The sequence below is a fragment of the Chenopodium album genome, chromosome 26 (assembly GCF_948465745.1).
Source record: "Chenopodium album chromosome 26, dcCheAlbu1.1, whole genome shotgun sequence".
Taxonomy (NCBI): Eukaryota; Viridiplantae; Streptophyta; class Magnoliopsida; order Caryophyllales; family Amaranthaceae; genus Chenopodium; species Chenopodium album.
Window position 1 is genome coordinate 33,951,973 of NC_137859.1, and position 26,045 is coordinate 33,978,017.

Below are 26,045 nucleotides of genomic sequence, written 5' to 3' on the forward strand. Positions count from 1 at the left end.
GGATCTTATTTAAACAAAAAAACCTTTTAAAACGAAATTTAACATGCAAATTGAACCGAGTTATACGACATTTATTAAAAGTTAGGATTAATATTGTATATATAAAACAGTAGTATTATACCGATAATAAAACTATATACCACATTTTTATCTTTAAAAACATATCTAAAACTTGCCTAATTAGCATCATATGTGTCATAACTCATAATAATACCCATTATTACCTACATGTCGCGATACTTGGCAAATAACTGGAATGTCAAGGCCTAGCTGCAAACGAAATCAATTTTATTTATTAGTGATATTATATGATTTCTCATAAGTCTTTAATTTGTTCCAAGTGGCAACACTAACAATCAAATTTTGTTTCAAAACTTTCAGCTACAGCTCTATTTATAGGCAATTGTTTTAGGTTTTTTTTTTTAAAAAAAATATTACCATTGTTTTAGTTTGTATTTCATTAAATGTTATGATGTTCGAACTAGCATTTTTTCCATTTCACTTTTCAAATTAGTAATGCAATAACTTACACTTTGTTACTATGTAGATTTTCCTTTAAATTTTACACTTATCAAAAAGCTAACTCTAGGATTAAACATTTTTTTTTTTTTTTGAAGTAAAAAGTATTGTTTGATCCCTTTCCTGAAAAGTATTTCACTTTGCCTTAATTATACACAGTATGTTTTTAAAGGGTAAACAATGACAAATAAAAATCCCTTATGTGCAGCAAAAATTTTAAAAAATATCACTTTTGTAACTTTTTTTTTTTTAAAAAAAATAGCATCGAAAATCACTTTCTCATTAAATACCATGATTTGTGCAAAAAGATATCAATTCAAATAAAATTGAGGCAATAACAAATTGTTAAATATTTTTTTTCTACATTCATCTGTAATTGAATTTGGAATAAAATTAGGCTTAATATTTCAAAATTTTTAATTGTTTTTAAAAATTTGTTGATCATACATGTAGGGTGAGCTACTGATTAAAGATGTAAATTGTCATGTTCTCTTCACCTTAAAAAAAATAATATTAAGTAAAAATAAGTTTAGTTCAGTAAAATTAATTTCAGTTCAGTAAAAATAATTTCAGTTCGGTAAAATTCAGTTTTCTTAAAGAAGAATTATAATACAAAATCAGTAAAAAATAATTTTAGCTACAGCAAAAATAATTTCAGTACACTTAAGCAAAATAATTTAAGTTCAGTAATATTAATTTAAGTTCAGTAAAAAAAAATTAAGTTCAGCAAAAATAATTTCAGTTCAGTAAAAATAATTTCAATTCAGCAAAATTAAGGTGAAGAGAACGGGGCCTAAGGACACAAGAACAGTGTGAAATTGCAATATTTAATTGATTATATTAGGAGATTTACTTTCTCTTTTTTTGACAGAGGAAAGTAAGTCTGCTAATATAATCAATTAAATATTACTATATAATCAATTTGTAAGACTATATAATCAATGATAATATAGTTTTACAACTTTTTATTCTTTTCTAATGAACAGTTTGATAAGATTAAATTCTTATAATTAATTAAGTAAATCGACTATACTAACTGTTTAATACCGTTTTAAATTAACATAAAACTATTGTTCAAAAAAAAAAATTAACATAAAACTAGATAAACTTAGATTTACCATACATGAATTTTTATTAGACTTTCCTAAAGTTTATGTTTCTTACGTAGTATTTTTTTTAAGGAAAATTTGATTCTAATAATCCAACCTTTCGCCGGTCTTAAACTATTAATCCCACCTTTTGATTATATCTGATTAATCCCATCTTTGGGGGGCATCTTATTCTATTAGGCCAACCTCACCGGTGACCTGTTCTTCAGGTAATTTTTTTTTTCATTATTTTAACAAAACAAAAAGGATTTAAAAATAAAAAAATAAAAAAACTCAGCAATGTTAACCACCATGACCTGCCATCCCCTAGCCACAATTAAGTCCCCCATGGATTCCGGCAGCCTAAAAAATATCCCTTTCTCGACCAACTTGACCTCCTTCCCCTCTCTTTCCGGCCAACACTCGAAAATAAGTCCCCTCAACTCCAACCAATGCAGCAACCACACAAAACACCGAACCTCCTCTCTCAGCTCATCCCGCGCACCTCCACCTTGTGCAACCTATCAACCACCAATCAGCCATACCTTCTCACGCACAACCTCACGACAACAGCAACCCTAGTACCGCCACTTCCAAATCCTTGCTGTTGCTCCCTCTCCACCTCGTCATCAGCCAACAATAATTTCGACTTCCAATCCACCTACAATCAGTGTTTCGGCCACCAACAATCATGATTCCGGCCATTAATTGCGGCAGTTAGGCATCTTCGATCTTTGCCCAATTGAAAATCTAGATTTTGCTCGGGTAAGATCCTCAAACACCCTCGAAATCTCCGTCTGACAACCCCAACCCATCAAAAACCGTCGGACTCCCACATCAAAACCCTAGAAACCAGAAACCCCACCCATTGAAACCCTTTAATCTACCACCCACCGAAATTGTAAGGGGTTTTGTGGGTTGAGGGTGGTGATTTGGGTAGGTAGGGAAGTGGGGAAGGGCGATAAAGGTGGCTGGGAGTGTGTCGGATTTCATGGAGGTGAGGGCAGGAAAGAGGGTAAGGGTAGGGGTCTAGGGGAAGAGGAGAGAGGAAATAAAGTTGAAAAAAATAAAAGTAAAAAGATTTTAAAAAATGGTAACAAAAAATATTTTTAGGACAATCATAGTGCGACATGTGGACGGTAACCTGGTGTAGAAGGTGGGATGACCTACTGGGTCTGATAAAATAAAAAGAGGTGTAAAGGTGGGATTAATCAGCTACAATCGAAAGGTGGGATTAATAGATTAAGATCGGCGAAAGGTTGGATTATTAGAATCAAATTTTCCTTTTTTTTTTTTATGTTTTCAGTTTTTTAAATTTTTTTTATTCGCTATGAAGTATATTATTTGTAAGACTATATTATCATTATACTAAGGGACTGTTCCCATTGACTGAATTGAGCTGAACTAAACTGAACTGAACTGAAAATAATCGTATGTGAACAGACTCTATATCTATATCTATATTCTATATTAGTATTTAAAACACAAACCACAAATCACTCGTATGTTACATGTCACCCCAAATTATTCATATGCCACATGTCACCGTTATTAATCTATTCTTTTTATAAATTCTTTCTAATATCAAATTTTTTTAAAAAAAATATATAATATAATGTCTTTGTGCATTCCGTAACTTGTAATTTAAGTAAAAAAAAATGAAGTATTTCATTTCCACCATATAAAATAAAGTTGAACTTATTAGTACACATTAATACACATATTATAATACTATAAAAATAGTCTTTTTAAGTACTAAACTTAAAATATAACTTAAACAAATATGTTATTTCATATCCCACAATATTCATGTATATACACGTAACTAAATTCCTTCATCTTTTCCTTCAATTCCATCCTCATTTTCTTTTTCTTTTAAGTTTAACAGTAAACTTCATTTACCTCAATGGTCATGAAACAATTACTTTGTATTACACATCAAAAGTTTCCACTATTGAAAAATTACCTACATATTAATTTAACCTGAGTACGTAGCAACTCGTGCATCGAACGGGAAAATGCTAGTTCTAGGTAAAGAATAATGCAGGAAATCAATCCCTTCATTAATCAAGGCAACTTCCTAACAATATGATGGCAAAGGAGCTCTTTCCCAAAATAATGTTGGGGAAAACTCCAATTCCCTAAATACAGGTCCTGTTTGGCAAAAGTAGCGGTAGCGGGTAGCTTTTAACGATCGAGTAGCGGGTAGCTGTTAAAGTAGCGAGTAGCTGTCAATTAGTAGTGGGTAGAGGTTAGCTATCAAAGTAACGGTTGATAGTTTGAGTGTTTGGCAAAAGTAGCGATTGCAATAATAATTATATAAAAATTCATATATATATTGTTTAAAAGGTAATAAAAATTTGTTAAACGCTACCCGCTACTTCTAAACGCTACTATTTTTAACGTTTGAGAAAAGCTACCTAAACGCTACCTCTATCGCTAACCGCTACTAAAATCACTACTTTGCCAAACACTCTCAATTTTTTTCTATTAGTGTTTTGACTGGTCAAAACGCTACTCGCTATTTCAATCGCTACTCGCTTTTTGACTAATTCTCTATTATTTTTTAAATAAATTAAATATATTATAAATGGATCTTATTTGAACAAAAAACTTTTTAAAACAAAATTTAAGATGGAAATAGAACCGAGTTATACGATATTTATTAAAAGTTAGGATTAATGTTGTATGCATGAAATATTAGTATTATACCGATAATAAAACTATATACAACATTTATATCTTAGAAAACATATGTAAAACTTGCTTACTTAGCATCATATGTGTCATAATGATACCCATTTGTTGCCTACGTGTCACGACACTCGGCAAATAACTGGAATGTCAAAGCATGGCTGCGAACGAATTCGACTTTATTTATTGATGATATATTGATATGATATGATTTCTCATAAGATTTTAATTTGTTCCAAGTGGCAACACTAACAATAAAATTTTGTTTTAAAACTTTTAGCTAAAGCTCTATTTATAGGCATTTGTTTAGGTTTTTTTTTTTTTGAAATTACAATTGTTTTAGTTCTTATTTCACTAAAAACTATGATATTTGAACTAGCATTTTTTTTCCATTTCACTTTTCAAATTAGAAATGCAATAACTTACACTTTATTATTATGTAAATTTTCCTTTAAAAGTTTTACACTTATCAAAAATCTAACTCTACAAATAATTAAATCTATTATATTTTTTTTGTTGAAGTAAAAAGTATTGTTTGATCCCTTTCCTCAAAACCATTTCACTTTGTCCTGTTTATAGACAGTGTGTTAAGACCATTTTTACAATGTGTGTTGTATGCATTTGATTGCGTATCAAATATTAAAAATGTAAGTTAGTATGATTTTTGTGAAGGGTAAACAATGACAAATAAAAATCCCTAAATGCAGCAAAATTTTGTACTGTGAAAAAACACCATATATAACAATTTATAATTTGTCTTAAAAAAAAATATATTCAACGTTTTTTTGTTTTTTCTAAAAAAAAATGTCACTTTCATAAATTTTTTTTTTTAAAAAAAAAAATAGCATCAAAAATCACTTTCTTATTAAATACCATGATTTGTGCAAAAAGATATCAATTCAAATAAAATCGAGGCAATAACATAAAATTATTTTTTTTTCTATTTTTAGTATGTAATTGAATTTGGAATAAAGTTAGGCTTAATATTTCAAATTTTAATTGTTTTTTATGAATTTGTTGATTATACATGTAGGGTTAGCTACTGATTGAAGATACAGGGATAAGATCAATCAATGAGAAGAAGTAATAAAAAATGATTTTTATGTTAATAGTTATTTTATGAAATTTTGAATTTTGATACCTCGAAAATTACCCTAATTGAATTTTCGCACCCGTTTAAAACTTTTTTTTTATTTTGGTTATGTACCCACCAAAGTGTAAAATTATTGGTTTCAGTACCTCTGTTCATGTTCCGTTCAGTTTTCCGTTAGTAAGGCACATTATCTAATTATTATTAAATAAAAAAATAAAAAACTTTTAAAAAAAACCCATCAGCCACTGCCACCCTTTCCCCGTGTCGGCTTCCGGCTGTTGGTGGCCGAATTCCCCGGGCGCCAGCGCCGACCACCCTACCCACTCCATTTCCCTCCTCCAATCTCAGCCATAACCCTTGTTTTCTCCCTTCCCCGAAACCCTAGTGCGACCACATAAACAACCGCCTTCCTTCCTCCCATGAACCCCGAATAGGCAGGAGTGTGTTCGACGACAGGCTGTTGTGGCTGGGATGCGTGCCTGGCAGCGGCGACTAGCTGCTGTGGCTGGGATGCGTGTCTGGCCGCGACGGCAGGCTGCTGTGGCTGGGAGCCTGGGATGCGTGCCTGGCTGCGGCGGCAGGCTATTGTGGCTGGGTTTCGGCCTGGCCGCAGCGGTAGGCGGTTGTGGTGGGTTGCGAACATGCTCCTTAATAGGTGTTTTGGTGGCTGGAAGATTGTTCTTGGGGTTGTCGGCAGCCTCACATGAATTGGGGAGGGGGGCTAAGGGTGGCTAGGAGGAGTTGGTTGTTCTCGGGGTTATTGGCAGCCGCACAAGGAGGGGGAGAGAGGGGCTAAGGGTGGCTAGAAGGTGGCAGGACCCCACTAACGGAAAACTTAATAGAACATGGACGGAGGTACCAAAACCTATAATTTTGCGGAAAAGTATTGTGTAGAACGGACTCACGTGAGTCCGGTCATACAAACAAAAAACAAATAAAATACTTATTTCAGAAATTAGATAATCATGGTCAGATATTAAGTTATAAATATCAGATTTTATATTAAAAGTATCAGAAATAAGATAATAATGGTCAAATATTATATTATAATTATCAGATATTATATTATAAGAGTCAGAAATTAGATTATAATTATCAGTTATTATATTATAAGTGTCAGAAATTAGATTATATTTATCAGATTTTAGATTAAAAGTGTTAGAAATTAGATTATCATAGTCAGATATTGGTTTATATTGATCAGATATTAGACAATGTTGATTAGATTTTAGACAATATTGAAGAATCTGTAGAAGTTGGTGAGCCAGTAAGCATTGTATTATTGATTGACATTGACCCAAAATATTTATCGAGCTTATCCTAATCCAATTCTCACTTTCAATGGCTGCAAACCCAGAGGCCAACCCACTTCCTGCACTCAAGAAAATCAGAACTTTCACTAATTTAGTGTCGGCAGAAATCAAATTTCACCCAGAAAAAAACCCATAAAGTACAGAGAAAATTCAACAATTTCATACTCAATTTGTAAAAAGGTGAAGAAAATAAAGATACCCATTACATTAAATGTTTGGAGATGCAGGGACAATGTAGCCGCCATTAGAATGGTAGAAACAAATTTAGAGATAGGGAAGAAGAGGAAGACGACTTGAAGACGCCGCCATTAGAGAGATGAGCAGAGGAGAGAGAAAGAGAAGTGGAGGGAAGAAAGAGTTGGTGAGCTAGCAAAGGATTTGGGAATGTCGGCGAAAGCGGGCGGTGGAATTGGCTGACTTGGGTGGTACGTAGTGGCTGAGGGATAAATGTGTGCATTATAAACCGGACTCACGTGAGTCCGTTCTGCGCAAAACATTCTATTATCTTGCACTTTCATGGGTACCAAAAAAAAAGTTTTAAACAGGTGCGAAAATTCAATTAGGATCATTTTCGAGGTACCAAAATTCAAAATTTCCGTAATTTTAATTACCTCTTCTACAAATTATGTGTTTTGTTTGAGTAATACAATATTTAAGTTTAATGAATATATTAATAATTTAATGATGAATGTTCCATGTTAAATGTATTAAATTGATTTAAATCTCAATTGTATGCTTCTTAAAAAAAAAAATCTCAATTTTATGCCTATTATATATTTTATAATGATATAATTTAATTGTCGGCACTTGACAGTTTTATAACTCATACAAAATTTAAAGTTAAAAATGGTTAATTAGTTTTAAAAATAAAATATATCAAAAATAATAATCATGAAAAATTAAGGTTTGAAGGTCCGGCCGATTGAGTTACGACTAGCTTAGAAATAGATTAGATCATTAAAATCAAGCCCAAAATCATATCATTTCAATTCAGAATTAAATCTTTTTTTTTTTTTCTCATGGTTTCCGATTCATATTTATTTTCTCACTAAAATATCTTACTTATTATATCAAAGTCAAATATATTGGATAAAAGTCATAAAACTATGTCAATAATCAAAGTGTAAGATAAAAAAAACGAATGTCGGATTGTACCTTGCACTCGAGTGTATGAGTGTCTATGAATGATGCAAATGTTCTAGTGTAGCACTTTAAAAAGAACGATGTAAATATATAGAAAAATTAGTTTTTTTTCCTTAAAAAAAAGAAGAAGAAGTGGTGGAAGGGAAGAGCCTTAAATTGCCATTTAGGAATTGAATAAGGTTCAAATGAAATATTGGCAAATTTGTCAAAAAAAAAACCTTTTAAAAGCACCATTTTGCAAAAGAAAACCTTTTAAAAGCTTTGTTGTAAAAGAAAACCCAAACACTCTTAATTTTTGTTGAAGACAACCTGGTACCCCTAATTCACGTAATTAAGTACTAATTAATTCTAATTATCCTTTAACTCTATTTAATAATAACATTAGTTTATAAATAATAAATAAAAAAAACCACCATCCCCAATTCCCCACCACCAGCCGCCCACCCACCCCCTTTCCCCCTCCCCTAACAGCATCCCCTACCACAGATTAAGCCACCTGAATCGTTGCCAGCCTCCAGAACCGATTAAGCCAACCACAAAAACCACCCCAGCCACAACCTACCACCAGCTAGCCTACTCCCGTCGTCAACCACCACCAAGAATTCCACCTTACTCCCATCACCAACCCACCACGAAACACCCACGCCCCAGAAACATCAACTCGATCCGACCACAAATTCTCTTCAATTGCAGGTCGAGTACAATAATCGTGGCGGACATGGCAGTGAAGGAGGAGAGAGAAATTCAAGGTGAAATTGAAGTCTTCAATTGATAAATTAGGGGTTTTGTGAGATAATTTAGGGAAGTTGAAAGGGAGAAGCCATTGCTAGCCATGATTGAGCTAGGAGAGAGAAAGACAAAATTAGGAATTTTTGGAGGAAATTGATGAAGAAGATGAAGAAGAAAGGAGGGTGCTTGTAAGGGGGAAAGGGAGGTGGGTCGCCGGCGGTAAGGGTGCAAGCGGTGGCTCAGTTGGGGGAGGGAACTGCTGCCGAGGGAAGGGGAAAGGGAGAGGGAGAGGTGGTTGGCTGGTGGTGAGGGTGATGGTTCTTTTTTTTTTAATTGTTTTTATTTATAAATTAATTTAATTATTATGTAGTAAAAGGAGAATTAGAGGTTAATTAGAAGTAATTAGTAGTTAATTAGGTAAATTAGAGATACCAGGTTGTCTTCAACAAAAATTAAGAGTGTTTGGGTTTTTTTTTACAACAAAGCTTTTAAAAGGTTTTCTTTTGCAAAATGGTGCTTTTAAAAGGTTTTTTTTGACAAATTTGCCTAAAATATTAGTGACATTAGAATTTGAAAATCGAAACGAAGCTGTGAATGACGACAATGAATGAGTGAGGAAAAAAATTGAATTAGTATATAGGCACATCTTAGATTAACATAATAGACGGAGCTTTGTCGCTCTCAATTGAATTTACTACAAACATTTCTAATCTCTCCTTGATCGCCAGTAAAGACGTCAACTGCTTGTAGTTTAACCATTGCATTTGCAAGTGCAACATTGAATAAAGTGGCATTCAAAGACAATTGTACAACTGTTTCTTTTGTTAAAGGATCATTAGCCAATGCTTGGTCAATTGAGAGGATTCCTCTTTGTTTCAAGATTTGATCATAGAAAGTGTTGTCAACGTTGCCTGAATGTTGTGGGTTTTGGTTTAGGAGAGTGAAGTTGTTAGAGAATTGTCCCTGGGGGCATGTTTCTGACAATTGTTCGCGAAGGGTTGGGTCCATCGTTGGATCAAACTGGCTAGTGCCTGAGTAGAGACGGTCTTCGAATGATGTACAATGTGCGATTCCAACAGTATGAGCACCAAATTCCAAAAACAAATCGTTCCACGTTAGAAAGTACCTAATGCATGAATTGAAACAGGAAAGGGTATATATATGTTTGTGTTTAGTGAAGTACCTAAAAGAACAACCATTTCTTCAGCTGTGAAATTTTTTGCTTGGAAAACATCAATAGTTTCTTGCACTGTCAAGGTAGGACTTGGAAGATCCACATCTTCGGCATTTGAAACTATTCCATCTCTTCTTCCTGTTTGTGCTAAATATTCCGGTCCTCCTCCCTTTGTAGGAAACAAAAGGCAGTATTTATTAACGTTTAATCATCTAAATAATCAAGTTGTATGAAAGTAATTAAGTAGGAAAATCTTGTAACCGTCTTACCAATTTTATTACGACATTAGTAGCTACTGCTATGATGTCTGCACATGAGACAATTCCGGGGCATTCTTCTTCAATAGAAACCTTTATTGTATCAATAAGTTCATATCCCCTTACAGTGAGATTAGGGATCGCGGTCTTTTCAGTTGTATTTCCTTCTATTAGGATTGAAGCATCACATCCCTTAACAAGATAAACATTCTATACATCAGGCTGGAAAAGTGAAAGTAAAATATAAACCACTATTTTGAATTAGAAAATAAACCAAATTGTAACCATTATCTTGAAACATATTAACCACAAGTTGATAGATAAATGTTGAAACAAAAAGAGGATATATACTTACATGGACAAAACAGTCATGAAATTGTAAGCGAAGTAGGGCGGGAAGGATAGAATTATCATTTAGGAAATATTCTTCAACAATAGTTGAGATGAGGGCTTCAACATCCATGGACTTATTAGAGCATTTCCCTTGATAGTAACCAACTTGCAATTTAGGGGTGTCATCAGAGTTAGAAGGATAAGAGTTAGGGGAAGGTGGTCTTAAAGGAGTAGACGGAGAAGGTTTTGAAAAAGGAGGTGGAGAGAGCGTTGTTGAAGGAGGAGATGAAGAAGGTCTTGATGGCGAATGAGGTGGAGGAGGTACAGAGGGAGAAGGGGTGATAAGGTTGGATTAGAAGGTTCTTCGTAATGAGCATCGTCCATTGGAGGAGGCGGCGACAATAAAGGAGGAATGGATGCCTGAGAAGGTACTTGAGGAGGAGGAGGAGAATCAACTGTAGGAGGATAAGGAGCAACAAGAGGAGGAATCTGAGGCGGCGAAAGAGGAGGAAGGGCAACAGGAGAAGGGGATGGAGCAATAGGTGGTGGCAAAAGAGGTGGATAGGCTTCAGGAGAAGGCGTAATGAGGGGAGAATCAATAGAAGGCACGGGAGTAGGGTCGTCTATAGGCAAAGGAGGACTTGATGGCTCTATTATTGGAGGAGTCGGAAGAGGACTAGGAGGACTCGGTAGCTCCATTATTGGAGGAGTCAAAAGAGGACTAGGGGGACTCGGTAGGTCCGTTATTGGAGGAGTCGAAAGAGGACTAGGAGGACTCGAAGATGTGGGGGTAATAGGAGGATCATTGGAAGGTGACGGCTTAGGTGGAGGATTAGGCTGATCATTAGAAGGTGACGGCTTTGGTGGAGGGTTACCTTTGGAAGGTGACGACTTTGGTGGAGGGCTAGGACGATCACCGGAAGTGATAACCACACCGGCTTCAACACTCAACAAGTTGTGTCTCTTACAATCAACATTTTGGCTCGTTGTTAAAATGATTAGTACAATAACTAGAGTTAAACCGAGCCTAGACAATGGTGCATACAAGAGCCCCATTGCTAGCTTGCTTCTTTGATCTTGTTGTTTTGGATGATTTTTTTTGTTATAAAGATTTATGAAAACCAAAGCCAATTTTGGCTAACTATATAGTAGTGTATATATGCGTTGACATAATTAACTTACATGCCATATAAAGTAATGGGTTGCCATATCTTTTATACGACATTGACGTGCTTACGTGCTATCATGTAACGGTTCAAATTAACAGATTTAGGAGAAAATTAATCTAGTAGCTTAGTGCTTTATAATATAAAATCCATGTTGATCTTAGGCTCATATAGATTCTTAAAACTAATTATCTATTAGTTATTGTTGCTTTAAATAATTGTTCCAGATTGAAGTATTGGATCGAGTTGTTTCATTGTATATTTTTTCATGATACTAATTGTTTAGATATATTTAGATATGCAACTATTGATATTAGTGTTCAAAGCTATATATTTCGTATTAGTTAGCATTTAAGAGTTACGAAGTACAATTATTCTGAAACAAAAGAAATATATCGAGCCAATTCTTTTATTCATTCGTCTTTGTTCTCATTGGAGAAGCCAGAATATTTACAAAGATGAGTTGCTCAGCACTAAAGCCGATTACAACAAGTCAACAAATGATAAATGATTTGGAATATTATTACGAAGTCAATGAAACAATCTACTTGATCATTATCATCCTGGCTGTCAAGTTTAAAAGGAACTAGTGATTGTTCCCTTCAAAAAAAAAAAAAAAATAGTGATTTTTATTTTTCTTTTCAATCCTTTAAGTAATTCCAGTGTCCCATTAGGGCCATTACCCCTTAATTAGCTAAAGGAAAAAGGTTTCAATTTGAAACAATAAAAAAAAAATTCTAATATGACATGTGATTTGACTCAAATAAAAAAAAATTTACTACGAAATATGACAAATAATAATAAACTAGTGTGTGATCCTGACATTACTCCGGGTGTTACTTTGAGTATTTTTTTTTAGGATTTTTTGTGAAAAACTACCTTTTAAACTCCAGATTTTGCGAAAAACTACCCTAAAAACAAAATGTTGTAATTAACTACCATATAAAATATAAAATGTTGTGATTGACTATCTTCTACCAGAATGACACATTTGACTTTTATTTCCCGACGTTGACCATGTCACATGAGAGTCACGTGACCCTTTAATGACTTAATTCCCCTCTTTTCCCCAAATTTTCACGCTTTACATCAATTCAACCCATATAATTATCAAAGGGGTTGCAAATAAACAATATAAAATATGAATAATCGTATTGTTAAGGAAAAGAGTTGGTATAAAGCGGGAAAATTTGGGAGAAAGGGGGGAATTAAGTCATTAAAGGGTCATGTGACCCTCACATGACATGATCAACACCGAAAAATAAAAATCAAATGTGTTATTCCGGTGGGAGGTAGTCAATTACAACATTTTATACTTTATAAGGTAGTGAATTACAACATTTTATACTTTATAAGGTAGTTAATTACAACATTTTGTTTTTAGGGTAGTTTTTCGCAAAATTCAAAGTTTAAAAGGTAGTTTTTCACAAAATATCCTTTTTTTTTATCAAATAGCTTGAAATAAAGACTTGTTGATTTATTAATTGTCAGTAAATTATAATAATACAATGACAACAATAAATTATTTTGGATTACTTATACATTTATATTAGATTCTAGTATGTATTATATATGTATGTAAATGTATAGAATATGACACTTGATATATACCATATATGTATCCATTTTTTTGAACTTAAGTGCCACGTTTTAACTAGACACATAACATTATTCTTCGTCACTTTTTTCCAAAATAGTTTCGACTAAGGCTCTGTTCACTTTAACTTTTTTTTTTTTACTTCACCTTAAATAAATAATACTTCGTATTAAGTAAAAATAATTTTAATTCAGTAAAAATAATTTAGTTCAGTAAAATTCAATAATGATAGAGAAAAAGTAAAATAGAAAATCAATAAAAAATAATTTCAGTTCATTAAAAATAATTTTAATTTAGCAAAAATAATTTTAATTCAGCAAAAATTAGGTGAATTAAATTGGGCCTATTATGTAGGCCAAAGTTATACGAATATTAAAAAATAGAGAAAGTAATCCTTTTCTAAGAAGTCTTGGTCAAACTTTTAGTTATTTAACCAAGACTAAACTTGGTGGGAAACAAAGAGTTTAGTTTTTTTCTTCAAAAAAAAAAAAAGTTTAATGGTTTATGCAATATAAAAAACAAAAACTTTTGTATACACCCGGTTTACGCTAATTTTACTTTACATCGAGCAGTATAAGGGTAACTTTTACCTAATTTTAGGGTAACTTTTTGTCTTTTTTTGGGTAACTTTAAACATAATACAATTTTTATATAAATAGACAATAAAAAAAATTTATAATGGTAATTTAATTACATTCAATTACTAATAATTGATTTTTAGTCATTTAAAATGTAATTCTTTTATTTGTATTGAATTACTTTTATGCATATTAGGGTAACTTTTATTTATTTCAAGGGTAACTTTTGATCAATTTAGTCTATCTTTATAGTGGATGTACAATAATTATTGTACACCCGATTTTTTAAAAAGTTTTGGCGGGAACAGGAAGAATGAGCAGCAAATTTTTGGCGGGAAAAGGAAGAGAGAGCGGCACATAATTTAAAGCGCGCGTAATCTGAAGGAAGTTAGGTTGCTGTCTTTGGTTTTCAGTTTTCACTTAATTAGAAGTTCAAACCCAACTTACGTGGTATGTCTTCTCAATTTTTTGCAAATATGAAACTCTAAATAACTTTTGTTCAATTTTAACAAGATAGGCTTTTGTTTAGTATTAATGTGTCTTTTTTTATGTGCAATTATCTTCTTCTTTTTTTTTTTTTTTTTTTTTTTTTTGCTATTTGTTGTTATGCTTAAGAAATCAACTATTATATTTTATTTTACTAGTATGTGCGATTAGCATACTTTATTTGTGTTAGTGTTTAGTGAAAGCTAACAATTTATAATCTCTCTCTATCTAACAAGTATGTTCAAAATTAAATAAATGTATGCTCAGTAAGTGGAATTCGAGTCTGATCATGCTCTCGGGTGAATATATATAATATATTTAGTTGTTGGGCCTTACAACAAAACTACAATTGTCATGTATTATGTACTTGTAGTACTGGTTTGGGATTTTATAGTTAAGAATTCCATGATTCCATCAAACAATAATCTAATAACAAATTTGTTTAAATGTACAATTAGCATACTTAATAACTGTGTTAGTGCTTAATGATATTTATCTCTTCCTACCTTCTCTCAATTTTACATATATGTAGTAGTTTCTAATTAAAAACATTTAAATGTATGGTTATGTGCTCAAAAACTGGAATTTGAGTGTACATCATGCTCTCGGGTGCATATATATTTTGCTAGAATAAGTCAATAATAATGCACTATTGTATGGGATGATATCTGGGTATGACCGATATCTTGTGAAAGCACGTGACCAAACTCTGAACAATTGTGAGAGGATGCCGATATGTTCCAGAAAGAAGACATGTCGGCTTGTCAGAATTCAGCACGTGGCAACAGAAGCTCGACACTTGGCACAGGAGGCTCTGCATGGATGAGAGCCACCTGTCAAGGTAGATCATTATAAATAGTAGGTAAGACCTCATTAATGGGGGCATTAATTACACACTCTCTCTCTCTACCTTCTCTCTCTTACTTATCTATTTCTCTTAAACACTTTCTGACTTTGTCATCAGAGTGGTTATTCTCGGACTACCCCGGGGTTAGCTAACTTCTTCCCATTGTGTAGGTTCTCAGCTTGCCGATAGGAGTATCAGAATCTCAGGTCCGAATTCTTTGGGAAGTCAGGTTCAGACGGAAACAATTTGGCGCTAGAAGGAGGGGTTCATTGATCACATAAAACATACATACAACAACGATAATCATGGCCGGAAACAATGGAATACCAGTAGAACAACCACAAGTGGAAATAGTGGATGAAACCCATACCCTAGAGGGTAATCAGTTTCATATGCCGATAACTCCCCTTGCAGGAGGAGGGGAAGCAGAGGATCCTATGGCAGCATTCACTCCAGATGAATTGGAAACGGCCGCAAGGGTGATGAGTGCAATGAGTAGGAAGAGAAAGGAAGCTGAGGCGGCACAGGCTGAAAGGGGGGCCGCTCAGGCCGATAGAGGAACACCGCACCGCAACCAGGAGGAGCAACACAATCAGTTGATGAACTCGCCGAGGAGACCCCGACATGAGTCGCCGATAAGATCGCATACAACGTCACGGCGGGATGAACAATCCTCAAGTCGCACTGTGAGTACCAGAACTCAGCAGCAGAGAAGTTTGCAGGTAGAGGGACAGACAGTGCGAACAGTGGTGCATTTAAGAGCGTCCCCATTTGCCCAGCATATTTTGGATCAGCCAATGGAAAAGGTGAAAATGCCGACTTGTAGGTATGATGGAAGAGAGGATCCGGCAAGATTCATAACGTCCTATGAGGGGCACATGATGCTGTACACCAACTCGGACGCAGTCTGGTGTAAAGTCTTCCCGACTGCTTTGATTGGGGCTGCAGCCGATTGGTTTAACAACCTTGAAGTTGGGTCAGTAGATAGTTTTGAAAGATTGACCGAGATGTTTGTGGGTCAGTATGTCAGTAACAGTGTGAGGCAGAGAACCTCTGGAGAATTGATGGCCGTGGAGCAGAAATCGGATGAATCTTTGAGGGATTATATCAGGCGATTTAACAATGAGGCAAACACCATTCCAAAACTGCAACAGGAAATAGCTGTGATGGCTTTAATGAATGGATTGGTTGATTCTGACTTTAAACGGTACCTTACAAGGAAAAACCTGCCGACATTAGCAGCGGCGTTTAGCAAAGCTCATGACTACATAAAGAGTGAAGAATTAATGAAGACAAGTAGCAGACATGTCATTGCCGGAAAGGTGCAAAGTCAATGTGAAGGGACATCGTCTGGAGGAAGTAGGCCGAAAGCTCCTGCCCCGGGAAGGGGAGGAGGAAGCCGGCAAGATACCAGGCCGACAAGGCTGCCAATGAGATATAGCACCTACACTCCCCTGAATACACCAAGGGCAGCAATTTACTCAGTAAACCAGAACAGAGAAGATTGGTCAAGGCCGACTCCCATGAAGGCAAGGCCAAGGGATGTGAAGAAGTATTGTATGTTCCATAGGGATGTGGGACATTATACGGAGGAGTGTACACAATTGAAGGACAACATTGAGGAATTGATCAGGAAAGGGCACTTAACACAGTATCGGTTGAATGCAGGTAGGGATCAACAGCCGGCACAAGCAGTTGAGAGGCAACGGATAGAAACAAGACCTGAAAGGACACAAGGAAGAATAGTCCGACAAGGGGATGCAGGAATACCACCGTTATCTACTGGAAGGGTAGATGTGATAACGGGAGGACCAATTCATGGAGGGACAATTAGTGGGGCAAAGAAGCATTTGGCGGAGCACCGTCATCTAGTTTGTGCTTTGGACGTAGACAACCGTCCTCGGCCGGCGTCGATACCCCAAGTAGTGTTCACGGAAGAAGATGCACGGGGTGTAGTGTTCCCGCACGATGATCCGTTAGTCATGATAACCAAGATAAATGGGGCTGACATCAAAAGAGTGCTGGTGGATGGAGGAAGTTCAGCAAATGTATTGTTTATGCAAGCTTTCAATGAGATGAATATAGGAAGGCAATACCTGAAGCCGGTATCATATCCTGTAATCGAGTTTAATGGGTCAACTGTAAGGCCAGAAGGGAGTATTGTGTTACCGGTAAGGATGGGTGATGGGCCACAGGCAAGAGATGTGATGGCAGAGTTTCTGGTGGTGGATGTTAAGTCGGCTTACAACGCAATTATCGGCAGACCGATAATACATGATATGCAGGTTGTTGTATCAACTTACCATCTGGCAATAGCCTATGTGTCGAATTTGGGAGCTGTAGAGAAGGTATATGGGGGTCAGGTTATGTCAAAAGCCTGCTATGTGACAGCTTTGAAGAATCCGGTTGGTAACGTTACAGTACCATGTAATCCGATAAGGGAAGGTGAGCCGACAGTTCAGGATTTAACCATGACAAACTTTGATGCAAGGCCTGAGGAAACGTCAAGGCCGTTACCAGGGGGAGAAACTGTCCAAATTGAATTGCAACCAGGTGACCCGAGTAGAACAGTGAAGGTTGGGGCTGATATGGATGTGGACACGAGGTGTAATCTGATAAGCTTGTTGCGTGAGAACGCAGACATCTTTGCGTTCTCAGCAAGTGAGATGCCGGGAATACATCCAGAGGTGATGGAGCATAAGTTGAATGTTGACAGAAAATTCAGACCGATAAGGCAAAAGAAACGCAATTTCTCAACTGAGAAAATAGAAGCAATTCAGGCTGAGGTAAATAAGCTTTTAGCGGCAGGGTTCATTGAGCCTTGCACATATCCAGAGTGGTTGGCGAATGTAGTAATGGTGAGAAAGCCGACAGGGAAGTGGCGAATGTGTGTAGATTTTACAGATCTCAATAAGGCTTGCCCTAAGGATTGCTACCCATTACCCCGGATAGACAGGCTGGTAGACTCAACCTCTGGTCATGCTATGCTTAGTTTTCTGGATGCGTTTTCAGGATATCATCAAGTCAGCATGCATAAGGCTGATAGGAATAAAACGGCTTTTATAACAGATGTTGGTGTATATTGTTATAAGGCAATGCCGTTTGGGTTGAAAAATGTCGGGGCAACCTATCAGAAGTTAGTGGACAAGATTTTTGAGAACCAGAAAGGACGGAATGTTGAGGTGTATGTGGATGATACGATAGTGAAAAGTAAGGAAAAAGGAGACCATATAGCAGATCTGAGAGAAACATTTGAGACTTTAAGGAAATATCAAATGAAGTTAAATTCAGAGAAGTGCGTGTTTGGGGTTAGATCAGGGAAGTTTTTAGGCTTCATGGTCAGTGAACGGGGAATAGATGTGAATCCAGATAAGGTGAATGCGGTACTTCAAATGAAACAACCAAAAACCATTCGTGATATACAGAGACTGACTGGCAGGATGGCAGGGTTAACCAGATTTATCAGCAAGTCAGCTGATAAGGCACTTCTGTTTTTTATGGTATTAAGAAAGAATAAGGCATTCGAGTGGGGAAAGGAGCAAAGTGATACCCTGGAAGTAGTAAGGAATCACCTAAGATCTCTTCCCACAATTGCCAGGCCCGAGAAGGGAGAAGTGTTGCAATTATATATCTCGGCATCGCCTAAAACGGTGGCAGCCGTTTTGTTAGTAGAAAGGAAGAAGTGACAGCAGCCGATATATTTTGTCAGTCATGTATTGAATGCGGCAGAGCGCAGATACCCGGTAATAGAGAAAATGGCGTTAGCAGTAGTAGTGGCAGCTAGGAAGTTGAGGCCTTACTTCGATGCACATCCAATAGAGGTGCTGACCAACCACCCCTTACAGAAGTCACTGCATAAAATGGATACATCTGGTAGATTACTGGCATGGGCAGTTGAGTTATCGGAGTATGAAATAAGCTACAAACCTAGAACATCAATTAAGGCACAAGCATTATCGGATTTCATTGTTGAAACCGCATACACCGATGAAGAGGAAGAATTGGGAACATGGCAGGTATCAGTTGATGGATCAGCTACAACAACGGGGGCAGGGGCTGGAATTGTGATAACGGCTCCGGATGGGAAAATGTTTGAATATGCCATGAAGTTTAAGTTCAAGGCAACAAATAATGAAGCCGAATACGAAGCAGCAGTAGCCGGGATGCAGTTGTCAATAGCAGCAGAGGCAAAACGGCTAGTTTTAACAACTGACTCTCAGCTGGTATCAAGTCAATTCAGTGGGGAGTATGAAACCCGAGAGCCGGCAATGGTGAAATATTTGGAGAAGATGAAGCAGTTAGCAGCTCAGTTACAATACTTTGAGATCAAATTAGTTCCGAGATTGAAAAATGCTCAAGCAGATGCGCTGGTAAGATTGGCAAGTTCAAGTTTTAACGACTTGGAAAGGACAGTCATGGTGGAGGTTTTAAAGCAGAGAAGTATAGATGAGACGTTGGCAGAGGTATTGTGTGTTGATATTGGGAATCAGTGGTATGATAAAATACTGGCATACATCGTTCATGGTGTAGGGCCGACAGATAAGGGGGAGTTGAAAAGATTGTGGAAGGATAGTGTATGGTTCGTCATGTACCAAGGCCAGTTATACAAAAGGGGGTTTTCACTACCGTTGCAAAGATGTATAACGGATTTTGAGTCAGCAAGATTGATAGAAGAATTGCATGAGGGAAGCTGTGGCAACCATCTCGGAGCAAGAGCCCTGTCCAGAGAAGCAATGAGAAGGGGGTATTACTGGCCGACGATGAATGCAGATGCAATGGCTTACGTTAAAAAATGTGAGAAGTGTCAAAAGTTTGCCCCAGTTATCAACTTGCCCCCTAATGACCTGACTCCGATACTAAATCCAATCCCTTTCGCCCAATGGGGAATGGATATAGTAGGCCCGTTCCCATCGGCCACGGGTGGAAGAAAATTTCTGATAGTGGGGATTGACTACTTCACAAAGTGGATTGAGGCAGAACCGGTAGCGAAGATAACGGCATCGGAAGTGAAGAAGTTTATATGGAAAAGCATCTTCACAAGGTTTGGGCTGCCAATGGCGATGGTTTTTGACCATGGAACCCAATTTGATTGTAAGCCAGTCAAAGATCTCTTAACGATGTACAAGGTGAAATTTGCATATGCATCAGTATGCCATCCACAGTCTAACGGCTAGGCAGAAGCAGCAAATAAGCAAATAGTAACGGCAATTAAAAAGAAGATCGAAGATGCAAAGGGTTTATGGGCAGATTTGATACCAGAGATATTGTGGGCAAACAGGACAACAGTAAGAGAAGCCACAGGTGAATCACCTTATACTCTAGTTTTTGGAACAGAGGCAGTCATACCAGCAGAAGTCGGGTTGCCGACATTTAGGCTTCAGCATTATTGTGAAGACCAAAATGATTTACTCCTACGACAACAGTTAGATTTTTTGCCAGAGCTAAGAGAAAAAGCAGCAGTTAAGTCAGCTGCATTTAAGGAAAGAATGTCAAGAGCCTACAACAGAAGAGTATCTCATCGGCCGTTAATTGTGGGAGATCTGGTACTACGAAGAACAGCAGCAACCGGTAAGGGAAATGAAGATGGAAAGCTGACTGCAAGTTGGGAAGGGCCTTATCGGATTAGAGATGTCGTCATCCAAGGGTCGTTCTATCTGGAAACTTTGGATGGGACACCCCTAAAAAATGTATGGAACTCAGCTGTATTGAAGAAATACTATGTGTAATGTACAATTTTTATGTGAAGCTGATATCAAGAAGGATATCAGTGATGAATGAAGAAGTATTCAAACAACGTGTGTTGGAATAGGCATCCTCCATTTAACAGAACATCGTTAAATGGGACGGACAGCTCAAAACCGCTTCCGTGAAGATAATAGATATACAACCTGATCAGTTGTATACGTTAACTCACGAGGTTGCTGGTTCAAAATATAATACCGGCCAAATCAATTCGAGTATACGCCGATAAGAGGCGTAGCTCAGAAAGTGATCGCCGAGAGGGTACCTAACTGGCTGAAACAGCAAAGCAGTAGGTGACCGAGTTATAATCTGAACCAACAACGAACGATTACTGCTCAGTGTACATAGCTCTAACACGAACTATGTACACTGGGGGGGAGTAAGGAATGATATGATATTTGTGATATCCATAGTACATTGGTAATTTTTAAATGTAATTTTTTAAGTCATCAGGTAATGATCTGATATCTTCAAAAGATCTTCAAAAGTTGACGATTGTTGAAAGTTGTCGGATATCAGACAAATCATCAGGTAAACCTTTATTTTTTGCAAATTATCTTTTATATGTTAAAATTTGCAAGGCAATATAGTTATCATAACGTTGTTAAAACAAGCAAATTAGAAAGTGATAACCAAAGATAACACAGTTACGATAAGGGGTGCAAAAATATGCAGACAGTTAGCAAACAACGAAAATAAAAATAAGTTTACACAACAGGTAAAGTTGACAATCGACAGGCATCACCACAAAAAAGGGGTATATGCCGATAAAACAGCATTGTCAAAATAAGTGTTTAACACATACAAAAGACAAATAAAAGAGAGTCACAGCTGATAAGGCCCAATAATAAAAGACCCACAGGAAGATGTCGGTGATGACTGCCCGCCCCTTCAGGCTTGTGCATTCTCAGGCACTGAGGAGTTTAAAATGCTGGGATCTCGAGGGCCGTCATCAGCACTGGGTACCAAATTATACAAGTCCTCTTCAGAGAATTGTTGTGTCTCGAAGCCGGAAGGGATCTTGTAAGCCTCCTCATTGAAAGCTTTTTCAACTTTTTCCCAGTCTTCCTTCTTCCAACCAACAGCTTGAGCCACACATCTCTGAGCAGCAGTCCAACCTCCATCGAAATGATCTTGGAGCTTGGAGCAGAACTCATCTGAAGTTAAATAACGGCCCACGGCTCTCTGACGAATCCCAGGCTTATCGGCTTCCATTTGCATAACCTTCTCCTCAAGGTTTTTTATTTTAGCTCTGGCATCGCTGAGATCCTTCTCAACTGAAGAAAGGCGCTCAATGGCTTTATCTTTTTCAACAATCTGAGTCTTCAGACTCTGCAATTCCAACTCTAAGCCAGCAACCTTCTCAGCCTTAATCCTCAACTCCGACATCTCCGTGTCATCTTTTTCTTTTATCTTCTTTAAGTCGTCCAAGGCCCTCTCAGCATTGCTGATGATCTCTTGCATAGCGTTCTGACTGGAGGAGGCTTGATGGTGCTTCTCTTGATAATAGCGGTACATCTCCACAAGCTCCGTACCAGACATGACAGCCTGTGAACAGGAAAAATATTCTCGAATAAGGATAAACAAAAACCAAGAAATAAGCAATAGAAGTGCATAAAACGCATAACGGAGTACAAAAAATAAAACAGATCAGTTAAGGAAAAATAGCAGAGTAAACATACCTTCATTATGTTGTGCATATGAGCAGCGGCGAGGGGACCGATTGGACCAGCAGGTCTGTCCATTGGAAGAGTAAGGTTACTCAGAAGCCGGTAACCAAGGGTCCCACCCTGCATTGGATCGTCAGTAATCATTGACTCATTCCGACCGACATCCATGTTGGGCTGCCAATGGTCCCCAGAATGGCCGGCAGGAACAGCGAAGCCTTTTAGGACTTCATCCGGAAACCGGCCGGAGACCCTTTCTATCCACTGGTTGGACCGGTAGGTTAAAGCCGGAATGCTTGAATCAGACCCAACAGTGGTAGGGGCGATTATGGTGGTTGGTTGAGGCTGACGAGGAGACTCAACAGCAGTGAGGTCCTCGATTTTGATCCCTTGAATAACCTTCTTAACAATGGCTTCAGGGCTTTTTGTTGTTTTGGTGAGAGGAGACTTCTCGGTCTCTGGTTTGTCCTTCCTCTTCTCACCACGCCTTTCAACTTGCCTAGGGCTCGAAATCACCACACCACCGCCGCGCCGATTGGCGAGAGATGTCAGCTTTCTCTTCTTGGCGTTGTCGTCAGCCATTAATTCAGCTCTCCTCTTAGCGCTAACAGCCGGTGCACGACCACAAATTGAAGCTAAGGTGTCGTAAGAGGCTGTAGCTTTGGGACAACGCCTGAGAACTCTCTTTCCGTCAGCTGATAGGCCCAACAACTTGTTGTCCAACTTGTCAGTACCTAAAAAACAAAGGGTAGGAAAAACAATAGTAAGTTACGAGTAAACAACATCAGAAGTAAGATGAAAAACACGAAAAAAAAAAACTTAGTAAGATAAGTAATACCGTGTTGGTCAGTCCAACAGAGACCGACACGAGATAACGGTGCGTTGCCTAGAATGTAACTCACATTCGGCACCCACACCGCAGGAACTAGACGGACCTTGCCGTCGCCTTCATCAAATTCAGAGATGTCAAAGTGATTGACAGCCCTTTCTTCATGTTTACCGAGATCTCTCTCGGGAATTGAGTCGAAATGGGGATGAGGCCTGAAAAAAGTTCTCCTCAAAGGAAAGTCCTCTGGGACCGACATAAAGAAAAACCTATCTTTCCAACCCTTGCAGCTGGATAGTTTAGGATGAACGGTGTACTTGTGTGGTTGAGTGTATAACGACCACCACCCATCTGACTGACCATCCCTCTTCAGGGTAATTAACCGTCTAAATACGTTAAGGGTTAGAGGGAAATTTCGATATAGCATGACCCAGACCGTAGCAATAACGGCGCGGATTGTTTGGGGAGTTAACTGAACCAGGCAAACATTCCAAGACTTCAAAATAACGAAAGGATGTAGAGGAAAACGGAGGCCAAAATCAAAATGCTTCATATAAACGGCCACAGAACCAACCGGGCAATCCAACACTGAAGCCCCAGACGGAGGAAGAGATAACTCATACCCATCAGGTAAGTTAAAGAACCTTTTTGCGCGACGGCAGTAATCTTTTTCAATTGCCGTTTTCCTAAAGGCCTCACTTATTTTTGTCTTCGCGACTTTCCCATCGTTAGCAAGGACAATGGGTTGTCGGAACTCAGCTCTATCAGTCTCGGAATTATAACCCTTATCCAGATTTTCTTCCTGGATGACTTCTGCCGTCATATCAACAACGTCTTCCCTACTCTCATTATTGATACTATCTTCTTGAGTATCTTCATCTCCTAAAACCGAGTTAACTGCTGATTCATGAACAGGAGATAACGGGCCTTCCTGGGTATTTACAGGGATCTCAGCTCCTTGTTCTTCTTCGGAAGAACTCACAACTTGTCCTTGGCCGGGCCTTTTACTGGACTCAGCCGCCTTTGCGGCTTCGGCAACCCTAGCGGCTTCGGCAGCCCTAGCAGCTTTTGCAACCTCGGCGGCTTCACGAGCAGCGGCTCGAGGCTGATAACTGGTACTCTTTACCCTTGGCATGGTGTTTATACCTATATTGCCAACGTTAGTGCCGTATTGATTAAAATACCGTCTCCCAGCAAAGCTGCGTAAGTAATAACAGACACTAACAGGCTCAACGTCAAGAATTTCGGTATCAGCAGGGATATCAGGGTTAGTAGGGTGATAAGCACTTTCACGATGAGCAATGGTCCTATGTATCATAAAAGCGCGTTTTTCTTCTTCGGAAGATAACGTCTCAAACGGATAATCTATGTTATCAGAAAGGGAGGATGAATTACCCTGATTACTACCGGTTTCTTTGCCTAAGGACTGCCTAATTAAACGACGCCTAGCAGTACTAAGGTTAGGAAAGTTCTCTTCAACACTATCTTCAGACATTTAATTAAAAATAAGAAAATAAAAACAGCATGCAAAATCAGGGGTTAGGGTACGACAATACCTTCGACGAAAATCGCTGATTTAGTGTCTTTAAATGATAAAAACGATGAAGAAGGAGAGCACGCCTGAAGTACTGAAGTGCGCAGACCGAAAACAAAGAAGAGAAGAAAGGCAGGAACTTTGGTCGAAAAATTTATACCTGGGAGAAAACTTAGAAAAAATGCGAAGTAAGAGAAAATGGCATTATTTTGATCTAAAAAGGGAAAACTGAATGGTCAGTTGAAGTGAAAGGCAGTTCAAAGATCCGACGGTTCTCGATCGATAAGTAATTTCAAAAAGCAGCGACGGGATTTATGACACGTGTAAAATTTTCCCGCTCACAAAAAAAAACGGTTACGCTACCATAACGTGCACATCATAACAAGTAGACCTTGTCTGCTATCGGCATACAAGGTCACTTGGAGAGGAAAACGGAGTTTTTCGCTCCCAGGTATTTTGTAACAAGTAGACCTTATCTGCTATCGGCATACAAGGTCACTTGGAGGGGAAAACGGAGTTTTTCGCTCCCAGGTATTTTGTAACAAGTAGACCTTGTCTGCTATCGGCATACAAGGTCACTTGGAGGGGAAAACGGAGTTTTTCGCCCCCAGGTATTTTGTAACAAGTAGACCTTGTCTGCTATCGGCATACAAGGTCACTTGGAGGGGAAAACGGAGTTTTTCGCTCCCAGGTATTTTGTAACAAGTAGACCTTCTCTACTATCGGCATACAAGGTCACTTGGGGGGGGGAAACGGAGTTTTTCGCCCCCAGGTATTTTGTAACAAGTAGACCTTATTTGCTATCGGCATACAAGGTCACTTGGAGGAGAAAACAGAGTTTTTCGCTCCCAGGTATTTTGTAACAAGTAGACCTTGTCTGCTATCGGCATACAAGGTCACTTGGGGGGGGGGGGGAAACGGAGTTTTTCGCCCCCAGGTATTTTGTAACACGTAGACCTTGTCTGCTATCGGCATACAAGGTCACTTGGGGGAGTTAGAACGGTTAAAAGCCAATAATGATGCAAATGGATACAATACGAGATTATAGTACAAAAACTGTCCTCTTACAAAAATAATAGTAATAAATAAGACTAAGTCTTCTCAGCAAAAGAATATAGAGCTTAAAAGAATATAGAAGCAAATCTTCTCAGCAAAAGAATATAGAGCTTAAAAGAATATAGAAGCAAATCTTCTCAGCAAAAGATGTGAGTTTCTGAGGTATTCTCAAGCTTCGTCCGATAATGTGTCTGAGTATAAGC

General features: G+C 37.7%; 2 protein-coding genes across 2 annotated transcripts in view; both read right to left on the reverse strand.

The window, feature by feature from the left end:
- Positions 1 to 26,045, reverse strand: part of LOC145617445 (polyubiquitin 11) — a 57,530-nt gene that overhangs the window by 22,064 nt on the left and 9,421 nt on the right. The window lies entirely within an intron of this gene.
- LOC145616097 (peroxidase 28-like) lies at positions 9,261 to 11,399 on the reverse strand. The gene is made up of 5 exons (XM_081670805.1): positions 10,669 to 11,399; positions 10,366 to 10,564; positions 10,023 to 10,202; positions 9,764 to 9,922; positions 9,261 to 9,668 (listed from the first exon to the last, which is right to left on the reverse strand). The coding sequence occupies exons 1-5, from the start codon at positions 11,397 to 11,399 to the stop codon at positions 9,261 to 9,263; spliced, it is 1,677 nt and encodes a 558-aa protein (XP_081526931.1).